The following is a 21,212-nucleotide window of genomic DNA, read 5'->3' on the forward strand; positions in this document are numbered from 1 at the left end:
TTTTGGTACTTCTTTGATAATTGATAAATGGAGCAACGGCCAATTAGGAGTAAGTGAGCCACGTCTTGCTAAATTGCCTTCATTATAAAAGATATTTTGATCAAAATTGTTGTGTTTGGAACATACTACTTTCAATCAACTTGTTCAAAAGACTTTTTTTTTATACAAAAACTTCAAGTCAACCACTGGCTTTTCGATCTTTTATGGCAAAAAGACATTTTACTTATACCATAGTAATTTTTAAATTTAATAATATGAAGTTTGAAGTCTAGTTTTTTTCTTTTTTCTCTAAACGTTGGATGGTAACCACATGAAGCTTTCCAAGTGGGTCCTATTGGCGTTTGAAAGGGCGAATGAGGACAAATGCATTAATCAAAGTCTTGAATGTCTTGATCAATGCAGGAAAAAAATGGCCAAAGCGAAGAAATTTCTATTGTTTTGGCATAGAAGATGGCGTAAGTTGAGCTGTCAATGCGAAAACTCATCAAATGTGGTCTCCAAGGTAGAAATTATGAACACTGATGTATATAATGCAATTATGGAGTCCGAAGAATGCAGGTGATAAGTTGGAGTCTGTTGGAATTTGAAATGATTCCCGTCTTCCTTTTCGTGTCTGTTATTTTCTCCTATCTACCACCCCTTCACTCTGTTACAAACAATTCTATGCCTACCTGCCCAGCAAGTTTCAGTTGTCCAGCTTTGACCCCTTTTAGTTATCCGTTTTACGATGTCGGGTTGATCAAGGTCAGCTATACTTTGGAAGGTGCGGAAATTCAAATAGGAGGAAACTCGTATAGGATTTTAAGCAAGTTTGATTTTCATCGTAATTCTAGTCGTCTATTTCTCTGGAACCAAAAATTCGGAAAGCTTGTGAAAGATAGTGCATGTGAAGCACTTATGAATAATTTCACTTCACCAAGTCCAAGCCCTATTCTGTATTCAGTTTCAGTAGTTAATTTCATCAATCTCTTCAAATGCACAAATAATCTCACTAATTTTGAGCAACATAATTACAATAGTTATAACGGATGCAAAGATCACAACTTCTATTATAACTACTTCAACACAACAGTTCCAAGTGACCTCCCAAAAACATGTAAAGTAGTGCAGCTACCCGTGAATACCCCAAGCACTCCAGGATTTGATGAGACCAACATATTTTCTCTTCTCTACCCTGGTACCTCCATTTTTTTTAATTTATCACATTCCTGTAGTGAGTGTTGGAGAAAAGACCAGACGTGTGATACTGAAAATGGACTTGTTTTATGTTTCCGCGTCAAATGGGGTATTTACTGAAGAAACGTGGATCGACTCACTGGTAGACGATCAACTTTCCTCGGGTATGATTATGCTATTTCACCGATGGTTCTCTGGAATCTGGATTCTTCCACCTACAAAATGAACAGCACCGTAAACTTACCCCTCAGAAAGGGACAGATGGGTCCTCTTTGGGGTAACCCTCCGGTGTGAGAATAAGAGATTGTAGGAGAAGATAATAATCTGAGAGTGAGGAATTGGAATGTATTTTCTAGCTTGTATTGCTTAATATTGCGTAATATGGCGTAATATATCGTACCTCTCCTTGTGGAGTTGATGTGGTATTTATAGTGCTAGGGTTTCCAATGATTGGGCTCAGACCCAATTAGGGCCTTTTTGGCCTCCTCCTATTGCTTTGCGCCACGTGTCCTTGGGACACCTGGTGCTCTTTCATTGATTATTCTCTGACCCAGGTATTTTACCTGACCCATGTGCAATCACGTGGTAGCACATGGGTTTTGCTGAGTTGTCCACCTTTCATTGGCAGCTGTCAACATCAGCATATTCTTATTCCTTAAAAAGATACATTCTGGAAGGTTGTCTGACGTGCACAATCAAGGTTGTCCTTATCCTGATTTGGATAAGGACGAGGTTGATTATGTGCATGTGTGATATGCGCCTATCCTGAGGATGCGCGAGGTCTTCTCTTTATTCTCACGCGCAGATGTTTCATGCGCAGATGTGATATGCACAAGCATGTGATATGCGCCACGCGCGGATGCGCCACACGCAGATGTGATATGCGTCACGCGCGGATGCGTCACGCGCAGATGTGATATGCGTGAGCATATATGGTGCGTGAGCATGTGATACGCGTGAGCATATGTGATGCGTGAGCATATGTGATGCCTGAGCATATGTGATGCATGAGCATGTGTGATGCCTGAGCATGTGATGCATGAGCATATGTGATATGCGCCATGCGCATAGGTTTTGGCTTTGTGTCTTCATAATATCTTGATTTCAAGCCTCTTGTCTATATCTTGTGGGTTGACCCGCCTCGCTCGGTGTTGAGGCGGGTACATACCTCTTCATTTACAGCTTCTCTTTCCTTCTTCCCTTATTTAACTTTACCTTATTATGGGTACACCGCACCCTAATATATACTTTTATTGTTTATTTGTTACAAAAAACTCACGCATAAAACAAACCGGAGATAGGACGACAAAGATTTTGGGTAATATGCGTTACTTTTAATATGCTTGAATGCATACATACATATACATGTAGAAATCTGTACCTAAACGACTTGCATTTTGTTGTTTTAGTTATAGCTGGATCAACCTTAATCTTCATGTTTATGACTTTTGTCATCTTTATAATCTGCCGTCGCCGTAAGAACAACCCTTTTTCCTATGTCTCATCGAAGAACAAATCTCTAAACCTTGAAGACATAAATCTTTCCAATGGCGTCTCTGTATTCTCCTACAAGGAGCTTGAGGATGCCACCCAAAATTTCGAGCCTTCACATGAACTTGGGGATGGAGGTTTTGGAGCTGTTCATTATGGTAAGAAGTTGATTATTAAAATAAAAACTCACCTGAAATATCCCTACCTCATGTTTCCATCTTTGGGAATAAGGTAAACTCAAAGACGGGCGAGAAGTTGCGGTTAAGAAACTTCATGAGCACAACTACAATCGAGCTCGACATTTTAGAAGTGAGGTTGAGATCCTCACCAAGTTAAGGCACCCAAATCTTGTTGTTCTCTATGGTTACACCTCTAGACAAAGCCGTGAACTACTCCTTGTTTATGAGTATGTTCCCAATGGAACTGTTGCTGACCACCTCCATGGGGAACAAACAAATTCAAGCATTATAACATGGCCGATAAGAATGAACATTGCCATTGACACCGCCAGTGCGTTGTCGTACCTTCATGCTTCAGAAGTTGTACACCGAGATGTAAAGACCAGCAACATTCTTCTTGATCAAAATTTCTGTGTCAAAGTTGCAGATTTCGATCTCTCTAGGCTCATATCAAATAGTGTCACTCATGTATCAACAGCTCCTCAGGGAACCCCGGGATATTTGGATCCACAATATCACCAACGCTATCAATTAACAGATAAGAGTGATGTTTATAGCTTTGGAGTAGTCTTGATTGAACTAATATCATCAATGGTGGCTGTCGACTTAGACAGGTCGCAAGACGAGATTAGTTTGGCTAACCTGGCTATAAGCAAGATCAAAAGATGTGCAATTGATGAACTAATTGATCCAGTTTTTGGATCCGATACGAATCCTGAAATTATGAGCATGATCACATTAGTTGCAGAATTGGCTTTTAGGTGTTTGCAATATGATTCAGATATGAGGCCTACAATGAATGAGGTGTTAGATGTGTTGATGGATATTCAAGCGGTGGGTAGAACAGACGTTTATGACAGTATAAGAGACTTGCAAACCGTTAGTGTGCAGCCTTTATCTGAAACCAATGATGAAATAATTTTGTTAAAAGATTTCGTGTGTTCACGGGTCTCTGTCGCTAGTGAACGGAAAAGCAATAATAGTGCATCAACAACATTAAGCAGCAATGGAGATAGATCGGTAGTGAAGAATGATATTGATACATGAAAAACCCATTGGGAACAAGGATGACATGAGAGCATCCGACTTTAAATATGAGATACATGGGATGGTGTGTATACTTTTGCTGGTTTATGCTATTTTTCTTTTTCATTAGTACATGGATATGATATGATCAATGTCACACTTTGTTGCTCAGCCGTTCCAACTTCATGCTTAGTTACTTGTGGTTCTGATACGATCATTGTCACACTTGGCCCAACCTAACAGACCCAACCCGCTATTGATCTAGGACCCGAACTAGCTAATGACACAGTCAACAAAATATCCGTTTAAAACCATTGGATATTTCAAAGTTGTTATTTGCTTTCCCAAGTTTTATTTTGCATTGATGTGCTAAAAGTAGTTATAAATTATTAACTAAAATTATGTTAATCTAGACACTAAGTAATAATTCTAGACTTTTAACTTAACTAAACTATTAATCAGCAAGTAAACTGGTCGACTCTAGTACAGCTAAGTAAGTCCGGATATCGAGCCCACGAGACTATTTAATTACGTTAACTAGCTAAATTAATTAAACTCTACTAACTGACAAGACTATTTAATTATTTATTATTTTAAGGGGGGGTTTTACTAAAAACTAATATTAAAATTAATTAATAAAACTAAAAACGACTCGACTTAGAACTTAGACTTAATTCAGATGATGACAAACAACCACCTAGTCTAGAATCCCCAATGCATCAATTATCAAATCGTAGGAAAATGCTAAGTTATGGAACAGGACCCTCGACCCTTCTCAAGGAGACACCTATGGAACCCTAATAAACTATTAAAATTACCGGTTTAAATTAAACCTCTCACGGTGGCTAATTTATTTTATGACAGGTACTTCTACAAGAAATCCTACCTTACAGCGTGAATATCAAAAGTAATTTAAAGTATTCACTCGACTAGATAAACAAGGCTGATAAAGCTTTATTGCAAATCAACCACAAACTAGTCAAAAACACACAATAAATGACCTAACAGAATCCTATCATAGAATCCTATCATATGAAACAATCACCAAGGAAACTATGAAACAATGAAATTCATCAAACAATCCTAAGCACGCACATGCATTGAATGAATAACAATAAATGTCTTACTTAATCATAAACCATAAACACAACGCATAATCCAAACTAAACTACAATGTCAACAAAAGTTCATCATAAATCTAGATGGTTTAGGGATTTAACCAACAAACATACTCAATAACAAACAAAAATAAATAATTTCAAATAATGATTTATGACGAAAACAATAAATCCAAACAAAATTAAAATAAATAATTTCAAATAATAATGCTTGGATGAGTATGTGTTAAACCCAAACGCTCTCGGCTCAAACCAACGGATCTTCTCTCCCATCTTGTGTGATAAACAACTCGCTCCAAAATATTCTTTCTCTAATATCTTTGCTGCCGAGGGCAACCTCCTCTCTCCTGTCCCTCCTGCCTTCAACTCCTTTTCTCCATAAATAAAAAACCCCACCGACCTTTCTTGCCACCTAATAATTTTTTCTGTGGCCTCCTTAACCGACCTTCAAAACCCTGTCCTTTAATTCATTCATGGCCCATTTATGACTTATTAGTGGACCGATGAATTATTTGATGAGCCCAACACTTAATTAAGATAGTCGGTCACGTATGATATAATCACTCTGCACCAAATATGTAAAAGACTTTCTTATTGTTTATGCACTTTCCTTCTTCTTCATGACGTGAATTAGAGTACGCATCCATTTGTTCTTCTTTGTTTTAATCAAATACCTAGCAAAACAAACACTGTTAATTAGCATTCATAATTTAGAATCAAGATAAATTAATTCCTTTACAATTTAATCATCATTAAATTAATTAAATACTATTAATAAATCATTCATTTCAAGTTTATAAAGAAAACAGATAATAATAATAATGATAACTAAAATCTAGTCGGATATTTACACTTCCGTCTCAAGCTTAGTAAAAACACTTTGCTTTAGCTCGTTGTCTCAAGTTTTGTAAAAGTACCCAATTTTAGCTCATTATCTCTTAGAACCTTAAAAACCCACTTATAAGCCAATCAAGAAGAATATTTAGTAAAAATCTGATTCAAAAGTCTTAAAAATATAAAAAATATTTATATAATAATAAGTATATTTTAGACTACTTAATGCATGCATGTAGCTAGAGAGTTGTCCCACCACTACCTGCACTTTCCATATTTCTTGCACAAAGTTTAGGATCCCATGTTTACATTGTCGTACTACATTATTTCCTATTTAAGTTGTAAATTTGCGTTGAAAAATTAGCGAAGAAAATTGCCTCAAAAGTCTTGTTATCTTTCTCTCTCTCTCTCTCTCTCTCTCTCTCTCTCTCTTAGTGTTTGCCTACTAAAAAAAGGCTACATTAGGCTCTCAATTTTTTTCAAGCTCCACATGATTATCACCAATCCCACACGAGATTATTTGTTTCTCCGAGACACGTCCTCTCCGAGATTATTTGTTGCACATATACATACATACATGTAGAAATATGTACCTTAACTTGTTTTATTTGCATGCTCTAGTTATCGTTGGATCAGTCTTCATCCTCATTCTGTCACTTATTTTATCCTGTGCACCTCATTTTGTAAATGCTTTAGGTGTTACATCGAGTTAAAAAATTTGCAATAACATGTTGTATTACAAAATACATAAACGTCACTCTCTACCTGCTACCCATTTCTATTACTGAAATTTGATAAGTAATAATTAAATATGATTTCTTTATTTTATGTAAAAATTGTTATAACAAGTATTTTGTGTGACTTTGAAAAAAACTCAATCAATTGACAATGAATTTCTAGAGTCACTCTAAGGGTGGTGGTGCAAAAATTGTAACAATACCACCTTAACAGGCCAAAACGGTTAGTATGGTAATCTCTAATGGGATGGTTGGAGGAGATTAATAAAGTCGAAGGGTTAGTTTGAATTACTTGGAGACTAAGTTCGTTTATTATTATCTTTTAAGTTTAGATAATTATTATTTGTTTTTGAATTAGGAGTTTGAGTCTAAGTAGAATAGGATTTGTTCGGGTATATAACCCCTTTTGTTCTCTGTTTATTTAGTATGTACTTTGTTTTTGCAATTGAATAAAAACAAAAAGAGTCGATCGTGTTCCGATCAAACCTCCTGTGTACTCATGTGATTTGGCTCCCCAGTTTAACAACTGGTATCAAGTCTTATCTTCAAGGACAAGATTTGTGGAACGTTGTCAATGGAACCGAAACTCGTTCACCAGCAAACAATATCAATGGAGCAATCGGTAAGTGGCAGATTAAGGATGGGCGGGCCATGTTCATCCTCAAAACAACAATAGAGGAAGAGATTCTGGATCACTTTCAAGAACAAGAACTACCGAAGAAAGCTTGGGATACCATCAATCAATTGTTTTCCAAAAAGAATGATGCTCGTTTACAGATGTTGGAGAGTGAATTAATGACAACCCAACAAGGTGATTTAACGATACCACAGTTCTTTAGAAAAGTGAAGGCATTGTGCCGAGAAGTCGGAGAATTGGACCCACAGTCGAAGATCGGAGAACCACGAATGAGACGGATTGTCATTCATGGGTTGAAACCGGAGTACTGAAGCTTTGTTACTGCAATACAAGGCTGGCCAACCAGCCCACATTAACTGAATTTGAAAACCTCTTAGCGGGTCAAGAGGCACTGGTAAAACAGGTGGCCGGGGTGTCGGTTAAGAACGAGACCGAGGCGCTTTATGTCAAGAAGGGAAAACATAAACAAAAGTATAATCAGTATAAAAAACGTGACAAAGGTAAGAAAAGTGGCTGGGATAAAAACAAGGGTTACAGTAAAGAATACAAAGGTCGGCGATAAGAAATTGAACAAGACCAACAAATGTTTTCCATGGAAGTGTCATAAGTGCGGTGTTAGAGGTCATATGCAAAGGATTGTCGGGAAGAACAACAAGAAGGAAATCATGCCGAGGTTGAAAACGAGCAAGCATGGGATGCCGAGGCCCATGTAGCTCAAGTTGAAGATGTCAAAGCCCTTACGGTAACCGTCCAGCAACAGCCGAACAGCCTTGACGAGTGGATCGTTGACTCGGGGTGCTCTAACCAATTTACCAGAGACAAGAGTAAGTTATCTAACCCGAAGAAGTACGAAAGAAGCCGGGTCATTGTAATTGCGGATAACTCGAGACATTCGATCTCAAACATCGGTAATGTGAATTTTCCTAATAAATATGGCCAAAACGAGTTAACTCTTGATAATGTATATCACGTGCCCGGAATGAAAAAGAATTTGATCTCAGCACCAAAAATAACCGAGTCCGGGAAATATGTTTTGTTTGGGCCCAATAACGTGAGAAGAAGTCAAAACTAATGTTGGCGGGGCGAAAGAAAGGTATTGCGTATGTGTTATCTGCTGAATCAGCCTATGTCGAGAAAACAAGAAACCAAAGCAGCACGGATCTATGGCATCAACGACTCGGGCATGTCGGTTATGACAGACTCGAGTTAATGACAAGAAAAAAAGTAGTAAATGGGTTGCCCAAACTGAAAGTTTCAAATGAAACGGTATGCGCAGGTTGCCAATTTGGTAAGGCTTGCCAACAGCCGTTTGAAAGATCAAAGATGAAAACCATGACGCCTCTTGATCTTGTTCACACAGATGTGTTTGGCCTGGTAAAACAAAAATCCCTTGGTGGAGTGGAGTTCATGATCACTTTTATAGACGATTATTCTACATTTCATCAACTAATTAAATTGGGAAGAAACTGGGTGCAAAACTACACTCGATTGAATTCAAGGATAATGAATTCATGCATTAAAGACTCGATTGTTTAATCGTCAACCAAATTAGCTCTGAATCACGAAAAAGTCATAAAATAAAATACAATAGGTCCCCATAGGGGTTCATGACCTAAATTGGTTGTCAACTTCATCAGACAACATGCGAATTGCAAAATCCATAAACTAAACCAAACCAAAACCTAAAGAAACGTTCTAATAAGATCAAACCAACCCGAAGCTCTTTATTATTCAAATTCATTTATACCTATTAAATTCATCCTTAAACCAATTACAATCATTGAGAAACAGATTACACAACTTCACCCGGTTCAATTCAAGGAAGTCGAATTCGCGCGTTTAAGAACTTGATGGTGTGATTGACAACCAATTCAGCCCCAAATCATGAAAAACTCATAAAATATAATACAATAAGTCATTATAAGAGTTTAAGAACTGAATTGATAGTAAATTTGGTCACACAACACACGAATCATAAAATCCCCAAATCTAGACGAACAAAAACCCTAATTTTAAATTATACGCACTTGACCGACAAAATCAAAAACAATAGCCATGAAATTCGTATATGAAGCTAATGACATAACTTAGAAGTTGATAGAAGTAAAAGCCCTAATTAAAACCTTCACAAGGTTTCCAATTTGCACAACCGACACATCCGTTCGCGTATAAATAACCTATAAATAATGTTACCGAAAACCATCCTCAAATATCATTCCTGACAAATTTTCTCGCATCCCATGATCATATCAAACAATACCTAAAAGATTTACGGAGTCATAACTTCAAGTATAAGTCGCTCTGAACCCATATGTACAGCATCCTAAAATACCGACGCAACAAAAATTGAAATGGTCACAATTTGACCATACATACTCTAATTCGCGCGAATCACATATCCATGAATCGTCAGCCGGAATGTGAACCCTTTCTTGTTTTGCTAATAACTTGGTCATACAAACTCGAAATCGAGCAAATAATATTTCCACGCGACCGCGCTTTCGAGCACCACCACCCTATACTGTTTCCGCCATCTTCCGCAGCCGGAATTTCTGTAAGAAAACCAAAAACAACTTGCAGGATTTTACTTGGGTTAAATCGTTTCACCATCTTGACCCCAAATCACTCTCCGACGGCTTAAAATCACCATAATATAGAATTAAGAATTAGAGTCAGTTCTAACCACTAGCAATCAAGCAATAAGCGATTTATTTACAATGAACTAACATCAAATTGAAGTATATGTGCTTCGAACGCTTGAATTGAACGAAAACTGAATGGGAAGTGGGAGGAGAAAGTATCCATCGGCTGATGGGAAAACTAGGGTTAATGTTGTGACTTAAAATTTGGATTATACTTAATTGGTCACTTAAGTTTGCTGAAATTAGTACCTTGATCCCAAAGTTAACTAGATGAATTTTCGAAAAGAACAACAAGCCCCCCTAACTTCGAAAGATAAAAATTCCATCAATAATACAAAGCCGGACAAATGATTTTATTTCTTGAGAATTTACGGGCATTACAACAATTTGCATAAGGCCATACATAGCACAAAGAGTAATCGTCGCATACAATGCAAATGTTGTATGTTGATATAAAATTGTTTCTATATTAAAAGGGGCATTTCCTTAAATTTAGATGGACAAAACATTCCAAAAATAAATAATATATTATTTCTGTAGTAAAAAATATATAGAAAATCAAAGTCATGTTATTCTACAAATGGGGATAAAAATAAGAAGTATGAGAAGGATTTATAGACAAAAAGAAAAACCCTAAAAAATAATGAAAAATTAATAAAAAAATCATAATTCAAAATTTAATAAGAAAACGAATAATTTAAAAACACACAAATGTTTTCACCGTTTTCCTCGTTCAAAAAAAAAAATAATAATAAAAAATATCTCTTGAAAAAGACACAATGTTAAGGAAAAAAAATCATTATGTCTTTCTAGTTATCATTGTTCTTTTTTGTTTATTTTCGTCATTGATTGTGCCTTTCTTTTATATTGTGTTATACTACTCAACATTATGTTATATTTTGTTCGGTATTGTGTTATATTTTGCGACATACCGTGTCTTTTTTTATTTATCATTGTATTATTTGTTCATTTTAGGCATTGTCTTTTCGGCTTTTTTTTTTGTTGCAATAGGAATGACAGTGAAAACATTTTGGTTTTTTAAATTTTTTTGTTTTATATTTATATTTGAGTTTTTATTTGATTTCAATTTTTATGGGTTTTTTGTGTGACCACAAATCCTTCTCACACTTCTCACTTTTGTCTCCGTTCGCATTTTAACTTTTCCCTATAAAATTATTTGGGAAATGATATTCTGATGTTATCGTTTGTATATGCAGGAGGAAAATTGCACGGGAAGATTCATGTATTGGGTAATTTATCACAAACCTACATATTAATTTGTCATGCCAACCTACTATTTCACTTTTGAGAACAAACTTATTTATCAACTTGAGTCTTTTGACAGTTGCCGCACTTGGCGTAGGCTTTATAACAACATGTGCCATTATAATCTTATGCTTAAAAAGGAAAGTTGGAAGGAGAAAAAAAATGCAAAGTACAATGCCAAAGTTGAAATGTTTCTAAAGAATCATGAATTCCTAGCTCCAAAAAGGTACTCTTACGCACAAGTTGAGAAGAAAACAAATTCCTTTAAGGTCAAACTAGGCCAAGGTGGGTTTGGTACCGTGTATAAAGGAGTGCTAAGAAACCAATACCTAGTAGCAGTGAAGGTTTTAAAGGAAATAAAAGGTGGCGGGGAAGATTTCATTAATGAGGTTGCAAGTGTTGGTAGGACTTCCCATGTTAATATTGTAAGTCTTATCGGATTTTGTTTGGAGGGTAATCATAGAGCTTTGATCTATGAGTTCATGCCCAATATTTCCCTAGAGAGGTTCATATTCAGCCATGGTTCTTCGAGTAGTAGCCAACTTGGGTGGGAAAAACTACACCATATTGCGATTGGGTTTGCTCGAGGTCTTGAATACTTGTATAGGGGTTGTAGCAAGAGGATATTACATTTTGACATAAAGCCACACAATATCCTATTGGATAATGACTTTTGTCCTAAGATATCCGACTTTGGCATGGCTAAGTTGTTCCTTGATAAAGAAAGCAGGATATCCATGTCTCATACGAGAGGAACACCTGGTTATATTGCTCCTTAACTATTTTCTAGAAATTTTGGAGAGGTTTCTCACAAATCAGATGTTTATAGTTATGGAATGATGATTCTAGAAATGGTTGGAGGCAGGAAAAACATACAGGTTGGAGTTTATGTATACTTTCCTCATTGGATATATAAAAAGATTGAATTGCATGAAGAACAACTTGGACTGAGTGAGATTGTAAGTGATGATGAAAATAGGATTGTAAGGAAAATGATTATTGTGGGATTGTGGTGCATACAAACTAATCCTTTGATCCGACCGGCAATCACTAGGGTGTTGGAAATGTTAGAAGGGGACTTAGAGTCACTTGAAATCCCTCCAAAACCTTATATTTCTTCTCCATCAAGATGTATCTGTTCCCCATCAACATATTCATTGCATCCTTTTAGTTCTTCTACTTGACACTTTGGTAATATCTGTTCATTTAAATATTTCTCTGCTATATGTTATTCCATGGAGTATGGGATGTGCTGTTTACGTCCCAATTAACCTTTAGTTAATCCAATTACCAACCGGAATATCACTTTCAGGTTTTGGATTCCATATTAATTGGGTTCGGTTTGTTTAGGTTCGATCTTCTAGTTCAAGTTAATTCAGGTTGGGTTTAGTATTTGTGTTTGGGTAAAAATGTCACCTCTAGATATCAGTCACCTCTTTCCCATTTGGTCCACTTGAGCTTAAAAATAAATATTGAATGCATTCCTATAACTGTTAGAGTTTGTAACTCTTTCTCTGATCTCATCTCATTATTTACAATCAATATATAATGGTTACAAGTCAATGGTCATCCTAGGAATCCTCCTATAATTATGCTATAGTAAATGGTTTACAATATTATGATGCCAATCAATGATATGATTGAGCGGTTTACAATATTATGATGCCAATCAATGATATGATTGAGCTCTTATTCTAATATTCCCCCGCAGTCGAAACGGGAGGATCACGGATGTTGAGGCTGGTTCGAAAATCGTCGAATAGAACCTTTGGCAACCCTTTTGTAAAAATATCGGCTATTTGGTACCGTGATGGGACATGTAGAACTCGAACTTCACCCTTGGCGACCTTTTCACGAACGAAATGAATATCCATTTCAACGTGTTTTGTGCGTTGATGTTGAACTGGGTTACCGGATAGGTAGATAGCACTCACGTTGTCACAGTAGACTAAGGTGGCGCGTTGTAGAGGGTGATGGAGTTCTAGTAGTAAATTGCGAAGCCAGCAAATTTCGGAAACCACATTAGCGACGCCACGGTACTCAGCCTCGGCACTTGAGCGGGACAAAGTGGGTTGACGTTTGGAGGACCATGAGAGAAGATTGTCACCCATATATACACAATAACCGGATGTTGAACGCCGTGTGTCGGGACACCCTCCCCAATCGGCATCGGTATAAGCAGTGAGAGAGGATGTCGAGGATGGTTGAATGTGAAGACCATATGAGATTGTGCCTTTAATGTATCTTAGAATTCTTCGAAGAGCATTTAAATGAGTGGTCTTAGGGGCGTGCATATGAAGACATACTTGTTGAACTGCGTATGAGATGTCCGGTCGGGTAAAGGTGAGGTATTGTAACGCGCCGGCGAGGCTTCGGTATTGTGTAATATTGTCAACCGGTGTCCCATTATTACTGCTCAATTTGTTCTGTGTGTCAACCGGGGTGGCTGCTGGGTTGCAATCCGAGAGGCCGGCTCGTTCAAGGATTTCTCGAGCATACTTTTCTTGCGAAAGAAATAGAAAGTTTGAGTTCCGTGTAACCGAGATTCCAAGGAAGTAGCTAAGGGGTCCGAGATCCTTCATTGCAAATTCTTTAGAAAGCCGAGTCATGAATTTGTTTCTTAAGTCATCGGAAGATGTTATCAGCAGAATGTCATCAACATATAATAATATGAATGCCATTTGAGGACCTTGGTTAAAGATGAATAATGAATGATCACATTGGCTATGTTGAAAACCCATTTGTGAAACAAAATCCGCAAACCGTTGGTACCATGCTCTCGGTGCTTGTTTGAGGCCATAAAGAGACTTTTTGAGTAGACAAACATGATTAGGATAAGTTGGATCACGAAAGCCCATTGGTTGATGCATAAAAACCGTTTCATTTAAGTTCCCATGTAGAAAAGCATTTTTGACATCGAGTTGATGTATAGGCCACGACTTTGATAAAGCTAAAGATAACACTGTTCTAATTGTTGCCGGTTTAACGACGGGGCTAAATGTTTCTCCACAATCAACACCAACTTGTTGGGAACGACCATCACACACTAACCGGGCCTTATATCGTTCTAGTGTGCCATCTGCTTTCTTTTTATGTTTAAAAATCCACATGCTACGAACAATATTCATACCAGGTTGTTTGGGTACTAATTCCCAAGTCTTGTTATCAATAAGTGCACGAAACTCGTCGGTCATGGCATTTTTCCAGTTCGTATTGGAAAGGGCTTCGGTGGTTGATTTTGGTAGAGGAGAGAGGAGAGGTGTGGTTGACATGTTTAGATTAAAGTGAGTTTTAGGTTTGAAGATACCCGACATGGAGCGGGTGTTCATGGTGCGAGTCGGTGGGGGTGGAGGTGGTGAAGGTGAAGGCGATGGTGTGGGTTGGTGTTGAGCCGTAGGGGTGGTTAATGGGCTGGTTGTTGGGCTGTTTGGTGTGGGTGTTGGGCTGGTTTGGTGTTGGATGTGAGGAGGGTTGGCTGGGACAGACGAGGTATTTGGAGGAAATGGAGTTGGGGTTGTAGAAGTAGACCAGTGAAAGGGATATGGAGTGGAGGTTAGAAAGTCATAAGAGGAGGTGGGTGGTGTTTGAGTTGCAAAAGGAAACACTGTTTCATCAAAAATGACATCTCGTGAGATTTGAATTTGTTTGGTTTTGATGTTGTAGCACTTGTAGCCTCGGTGATGTGAAGGGTAGCCTAAAAAAACGCAAGGAGTGGAGCGGTCGGCTAGTTTATGGATTGTGTTGGAAGGTAGAAGGGGATAACAAAGGCAACCAAAAATGCGTAGATGGTCATAAGAAGGGTGGCGGTGATAGAGACAGAAAGTGGGAGTGGAGTTGTTTAGAACTTTGGAGGGTAGGATGTTTAATAGATATGTTGCGTGTTCGAGTGCATGGGGCCAAAAAGAATGAGGTACGGATGAATGTGATAGGATGGTACGCATGATGTTGTTAATTGATCTAATTTTACGCTCCGATTTTCCGTTTTGAGCGGAGGTGTATGGACATGAAAATCGAAATTGCATGCCATTAGAAGTGCAAAATTGATGAAAAGAAGAGTTGTTATACTCGCGTCCATTATCACATTGAAAACATTTTATTGTGGTTTGAAATTGGGTGTTTATTAATTTGTGAAATGCTAGAAATTTAGAATAAACTTGTGATTTGGAAGTGAGAGCATATGTCCATAAATAATTTGTTTTGTCATCTAAAAATAGGACATAGTATCGACATCCGGTTGAGGAAAGAATAGGTGAGGTCCATAAGTCGCTATGAACAATGTCAAATGGTAAATGTGTATGTGAATGTGAGTCATGGAAAGTAAATTTTATTTGTTTGCCAAACACACAAGGTTCACATATAGAAGAAAGTTGAATATTACGAGACAAATTTAAAGTAGACTTTAAACAACGTAGAATATTATTTCCGGGATGGCCAAGACGTCGATGCCAAATGTCTTGGGTCACGGCTAGAAAGGAAGAAACTTGAGCATTAGAAGGTTGAACTTTGGAACTTGATGGTGGAGTTAACGGATATAGATCACCGGTGCTATCACATCGAAGGAGGTGTTTCCGAGTGTGGAGGTCCTTCACATCAAAACCAAACGGGTCAAATTCGATTGAAACATTGTTGTCGGTGGTGAAACGGCGAACCGAAATTAAATTTTTAATGAGTTTTGGTGCAAAAAGGACGTTATTTAGTTTGAAGTTTGGAAAGGGTGGTGGTAATGTATGGTTACCAATTGCATGAACGGGTATAGTTTTGCCATCACCGACTGTAATGTTTCGTTGATACGCATTATTTAAACAAGAAGTGAGATTAGTAGAGTTGTGAGTCATTATACCTGTTGCACCGGAGTCCATGTACCAAGTTTGATCCGGTGGATTTAAAGTGAAAGTATTGAAGGCCTGGTCAAGAGCTGTAGGCATGTATGGAGTCTCTGAAGCCGTGAAAGCCTGTTGTGGGCGAGGGCCAAGGATTCCTTGCTGTGATGTTGGTGGTCGAGACTGTGTAATGGTGGGATAGGGGCAAGGTGGAGAGGTCCAAAAATAACCAGTGGGTTGCGACCAAGTTGGAGGGCGGTTATGGGTAGTTGTCGGCTGGGAAAACCATGGGTAATGAGTCCATTGTGGTGAAGATTGGTGTCTGCCACGACCGCGACCGCGTCCGCGGCCTCGTCCTCTAGTGTTTCGGGTGTAAGAAGGAGTGGTATTAGTTTGTGGAGGAGGGTTCTCGGGTGGAGTGTCTGCTGTGTGTAGGGCTGTTTCGGTGACGACTCGGTTTGCTTTAGTTGTTTCTTCAAGGATAAGTTTGGACCGGGCCTCATAAAAAGATGGGAATGGTTTGGTATTTTGAATGATTGCACCGATGGTACTATAGGCTTCGGATAATCCGGTGATGAGTTGAATGACCAAGTCACATTCGGTTACAGGGGACCCGATATTCGCCAATTGGTCAGAAGTTATTTTTACCTGTTTGCAATATGCGGACATGTTGGGAAAGGAAGCAAGCTTCAGAATGGCGAATTGTTGTTTTAGAAGGACGGCACGAGTGGCTTGGTTATCATGAAAAATGCGTTGTAAGGCGACCCACGCATAGCAAGCGGTGGAGTCGGGTCGTATGATGGTGCTTAAAAGATCGTTAGAGATGGTGCCATAGATCCATTGAAGAACTATGGCGTCAAGCCGATCCCAGACATCATCATCAGTAGTGTTGGTAGAGGTGGCTTCAGTGGAAGAGGTGGCTGTGATGCGTGGGGAGAGGTGGTGGAGAACTTGAAACGCCCGGCAATGGATTTTGAAAAGTTCAGCCCAAGAGGAGTATTGGCTGTTGTCCATTTCGAGGGTGATAGGTATGAATGTTTTGATATTGGACACGGTAATGGCGGGATGTGTTTTCGGGTCCATGTTTAGGGTAAAGAAAAGAAAACAGAAGATGGTGGCCGGCGATTTCAAGAAGAAAGGTTATCAGGATCGAAGAAAGGAGTTTTAGAGGTGTGATACCATGTTAGAGTTTGTAACTCTTTCTCTGATCTCATCTCATTATTTACAATCAATATATAATGGTTACAAGTCAATGGTCATCCTAGGAATCCTCCTATAATTATGCTATAGTAAATGGTTTACAATATTATGATGCCAATCAATGATATGATTGAGCGGTTTACAATATTATGATGCCAATCAATGATATGATTGAGCTCTTATTCTAATAATAACAATACAATATCCTTTTACTATTTGAGTGAGTTTATAAAGTTCATCCCACTGCTTAATCGTCATGTTTAATTTTAATTTGTTACGATCTAAAAAAACATTATTTGACTTGGTATCTATATAGGTTAGAGCCCGTTTTTTCACATGGGTGAAAAATATAATAAAAATAAAAATTATTATATGTATTGCATAAATTCAATTGTTTCATATAATAATTTTTATTTATGACTTTTTATTAAATTTTTTTATACATTATGTACTATAATTTTAAGTTGAAAAACAAATCTTAATGTTTGATTTATTTCAAATAAAACATTGATACCGATATTGTTGTATTAAATAATGTGTGTATAAAAATGATATTTATAACAAAATATTGTCACAGATTTAAAAATTAAATTTACAAAGACTAAGGTTTTGTTGTAAAAAAAAATAAATAAAAATATATTATATTTTAAAATAAAGAGAGACACGATGAACAATCTTAAATGGTTGTGTTAAAGAGATATGAGAAGACAATGTTATACTGTGAATTATGAAAATGCTAACAATTAAATATATTATTGGTTTATACTTGAAAAGAAATCACATTTATATATGTTAAGTCAGGAAATCAAACACAATTACCATTTTAGTGAGTTGGTAAGCGCATTTGGTTTGAAACATGAGGTCTTGGGTTCGAAACCCGTATCACACAATAATATATTTTTCAAAATTTTATAAAGTCTTACGGGTTATGGGTTATAATAGGAAGACGGGTCTTGGGTCATAATATAATAGGAAATAGTGATATGACATCTACTTAGCATACTATGTGGAGTGTCTAGTTTAATGCTATGTAAACAACTTATGTTGCTTTAATAGTATAGCTAGATTATGATCTGGCGACTCAACCAGATGGTTTTGCATTTTGAATTATAAGCAACTAAACACAATTCTTTTATTATATATGTTTCATTCAGCTCGCAAGTAATAAGAAAATAATAATCACAATATCGGAAGAAGAATATAATCAAACACTTGATCTTATTATGGATAATAGTGAGGTATAGATACAAGAAATGAAATTGATTACAAGCTACAAATATGGAATAATAAAGACAGAATAAAACTAATTAAACCTATTCAAACTATCTAAATATAAACGAGAGTTACATATTATAAATATTAGATTTGTATGAACTCTTTGGAGTGAAACCGTTAATGGTTATGTTCTCTAATATGCCCCCCCCCTCCCACACAAGATGGATGATGAGGAGACCAATCTTGAAAAGAAGATTTTGGTAGAGTGGTGTGTGTTGGTCTTTGGATGGAAACCAATTAATGGTTATTGGTTTGGTTTGGTGGAGTTGAAATGGAGAATGGGAGGATGATTGGGGTGTAGAAAAAATATGTGTTGTCATGAGAAAGAGGATAGCAGTTTATTAACATGTTGAAGAGTGGGTCGGCCAAAAATGGACCATTGAACATTTTAGTGATGGAAAGGAACCGTGGGCTGACGGAACAGTGCGCCGTCGGAGAATATTTTATTGGTGGAGGGGAACAGTGGGCCGACGGAACAGTGCGTCGCTGGAATATATTTTAGTGGTGGAAGGGAACAGTGGGCCGACGGAACAATGCATCGCCGGAAAATATGTTAGTGGTGGAAGGGAACAGTGGGTCGACGGAACAGTGTTGTCACACCCCGAAAATCTTATCTTAGCAGCGGAAGACTTAACTAAGTTAATTTTGGGTAATGACAGATGCCGATAGACAAATCATGAAACAGAACGCTTAAATATATTAAAAGGCTTGTTTATTCATCAGAGTGCACATGTCATATTTTACGTAGTTTATTATTATTACGAGCCTACAAGTTCCACATCATCAAAACACATGCGTTCTCGGTTCCATCCCATCCATCCCTCGAGATGCCTCCATATTTCTCATTTACCTGAAAAGTATGCTAAAAAAATTTTGTCAACACGAATGTTGGTGAGTTTCTCAATTAACACCGGAATGTAACAGTTCTCGACTTTACATCTATTTATTTCTCAATGATAATTTTCCATCATTAACCATTCTTTTCAATGGGAATTTAATTTTCAACGTTTTCCAACATAGCAATATATTTATTAAACAAAACGTGTTAGTTGTAAACGAGCAAAGAGTACAACACATGCATGACTATCATTACGATAAACCTCATACATACCAAAATCAAAATATTCCTACCTTTTCAACCGGAGCGACTGGAAGAGTGGGGGGCGTCGCCCCGATTGATCTACCAATATTTTTAGGCCCTTTAAAAATCGTATTCCGGTTTTGTCGGTTTTGTCGGTTTTTCGTTAATCAGTGAACCGGTTAATTTTTCTTGTAAAAATTAAGTTTTTAATTATCTTTAATACTTTAGGTGTGAAAATAACAGGTTTTATAAGTTATTTTGTTAAAATAGTTCATTTCTTAGTTTAGTTATTAATTTCACAAAACTAGTAATTTTGATGTTTCCGGGTCGGTTTTCGCGACACGAACCGTCAAAGACCAAGTTATTCCATATTGACCTTAACATATACATTTACTTATGTAAGGTATATATATTATTTGGGTTTAGGGGCTGTTTCTAAAACAGTTCCCGAAACCGTTGTCGGTTCGCGTTAAAAGTCGAATTTTTCGACTGTTGTAGCTACCGACAAGCAATTTAAGAAAAATTAAACCCATCAAACACTTTGTACACTTAATACACATATTTCTAACATAAAATGTGATTCAAATTTCCAGGTTTAAACACTTAGCACGAAACACAACCTTTTAGTAATTTCAAGTTTTGACATGTTCAAGTCCTAACCTTCAAATTATAGCAATATATGAACATGTTCTTTTTATCATATCACATGTGTAGGTAATACTTATATTTTCCAGATTCTAAACCATAATATAACATGTCCCTTTCAACTCATGTGACGCCAAAAATTCAATTTTTAGCATGTTCTTTGCATTCTACACTAAAATCCAACATAGAACATATACCCTTCCAATCATTTTGTGCCATATTATCTTCATTCTCCTAATTATTTTATCAATCACTTTTCATGCATGTTATGATATCACATCACTTTTCAGTTTTCACCGTGCATGCAAATTCAAGCATTCAAGTGTATAAAGCTAGCATGCAACCTAAGTGTCAATTGTTAAGTATATAACAACATAGTTGTATTTAGTCTATTTATCACATTCAATCATTTTAACTAGCTAATATAATGTCCTACTTAATAGTAGCATGATCAATACTTTTTAAAACAAACATATCCACTATGTCATTCAATAAAGTTTCCTTATTTAGTAAGTTGTCTAATATTTTTTAATATTGTTATTTTTAGTCTTTCAACTTGCATAATATCTAACATGAACCTATTTTAGTCATCAAGTTTCAACAAAATCATCACATACATAACCTAATCATAATAATTTCACCTACAATAATCACCAAAGAGCAAAATACCTAACATTTTCTTATTTATATTCTCTCTATGCATGCATGTGTGTGTGCGTATATATATATCCAAAAATCTTTCAAGAACCAATCTAAGCATAATAATCATAGACACATGTGTGTGTATATGCATGCATGTGGGTTTTGGGTTTCCACACACACACCCCCACGACACACACACACACACATACTCAAAGCCAACTTTTCATTTCACCATATTTACAATCTAGCTTGGATTTTACAAAGTGTGAAACATTTAAGTAACAGAACATATAAAAATCAAAGCTTAACAATTGTTTTACCTTAGTTTTTGGGTGAGATAATAAAGAAGAAGAAAAGATGGATCTTGAGTTTCCTTGGTCTTTAGCTACCTTCCTATAACTTTCTTTTTCCTTAACCCTTGAATATAACTTAAACCTTAGTGA

At 36.9% G+C, this 21,212-nt stretch overlaps 2 protein-coding genes and 1 pseudogene across 2 annotated transcripts; all 3 read left to right on the top strand.

Annotated features, from left to right (window-relative positions):
- Positions 1-552: 552 nt before the first annotated feature.
- Positions 553-3,893, top strand: LOC143603539 (LEAF RUST 10 DISEASE-RESISTANCE LOCUS RECEPTOR-LIKE PROTEIN KINASE-like 1.1). Its single transcript, XM_077080320.1, has 4 exons — positions 553-1,285; positions 2,447-2,494; positions 2,586-2,825; positions 2,899-3,893. The coding sequence occupies exons 1-4, from the start codon at positions 553-555 to the stop codon at positions 3,891-3,893; spliced, it is 2,016 nt and encodes a 671-aa protein (XP_076936435.1).
- A 2,910-nt stretch (positions 3,894-6,803) lies between these two features.
- LOC143603536 (uncharacterized) lies at positions 6,804-7,509 on the top strand. Its single transcript, XM_077080317.1, has 2 exons — positions 6,804-6,838; positions 7,080-7,509. Exons 1-2 carry the CDS (start codon positions 6,804-6,806, stop codon positions 7,507-7,509), a joined length of 465 nt encoding a protein of 154 aa, XP_076936432.1.
- A 3,548-nt stretch (positions 7,510-11,057) lies between these two features.
- LOC143603537 (PR5-like receptor kinase pseudogene) lies at positions 11,058-20,592 on the top strand (annotated as a pseudogene).
- The last annotated feature ends 620 nt before the right edge of the window (positions 20,593-21,212 follow it).

The sequence above is a fragment of the Bidens hawaiensis genome, unplaced genomic scaffold (assembly GCF_021521415.1).
Source record: "Bidens hawaiensis isolate Kalapana, Puna unplaced genomic scaffold, B.hawaiensis_p1.1 tig00062103_1, whole genome shotgun sequence".
Taxonomy (NCBI): domain Eukaryota; kingdom Viridiplantae; phylum Streptophyta; class Magnoliopsida; order Asterales; family Asteraceae; genus Bidens; species Bidens hawaiensis.

Bases quoted from the DNA above. Each gene is read 5' to 3' on its own strand.
- LOC143603539 (XM_077080320.1), top strand. From the start codon at position 553: ATGCAGGTGATAAGTTGGAGTCTGTTGGAATTTGAAATGATTCCCGTC. The intron at 1,286-2,446 runs GTATTTACTGAA...TATTTGTTACAA, and splicing joins ATGTTTCCGCGTCAAATGGG to AAAACTCACGCATAAAACAA. The intron at 2,495-2,585 runs GTAATATGCGTT...TTGTTGTTTTAG, and splicing joins TAGGACGACAAAGATTTTGG to TTATAGCTGGATCAACCTTA.
- LOC143603536 (XM_077080317.1), top strand. From the start codon at position 6,804: ATGGGATGGTTGGAGGAGATTAATAAAGTCGAAGG. The intron at 6,839-7,079 runs GTTAGTTTGAAT...TTGGCTCCCCAG, and splicing joins GAGATTAATAAAGTCGAAGG to TTTAACAACTGGTATCAAGT.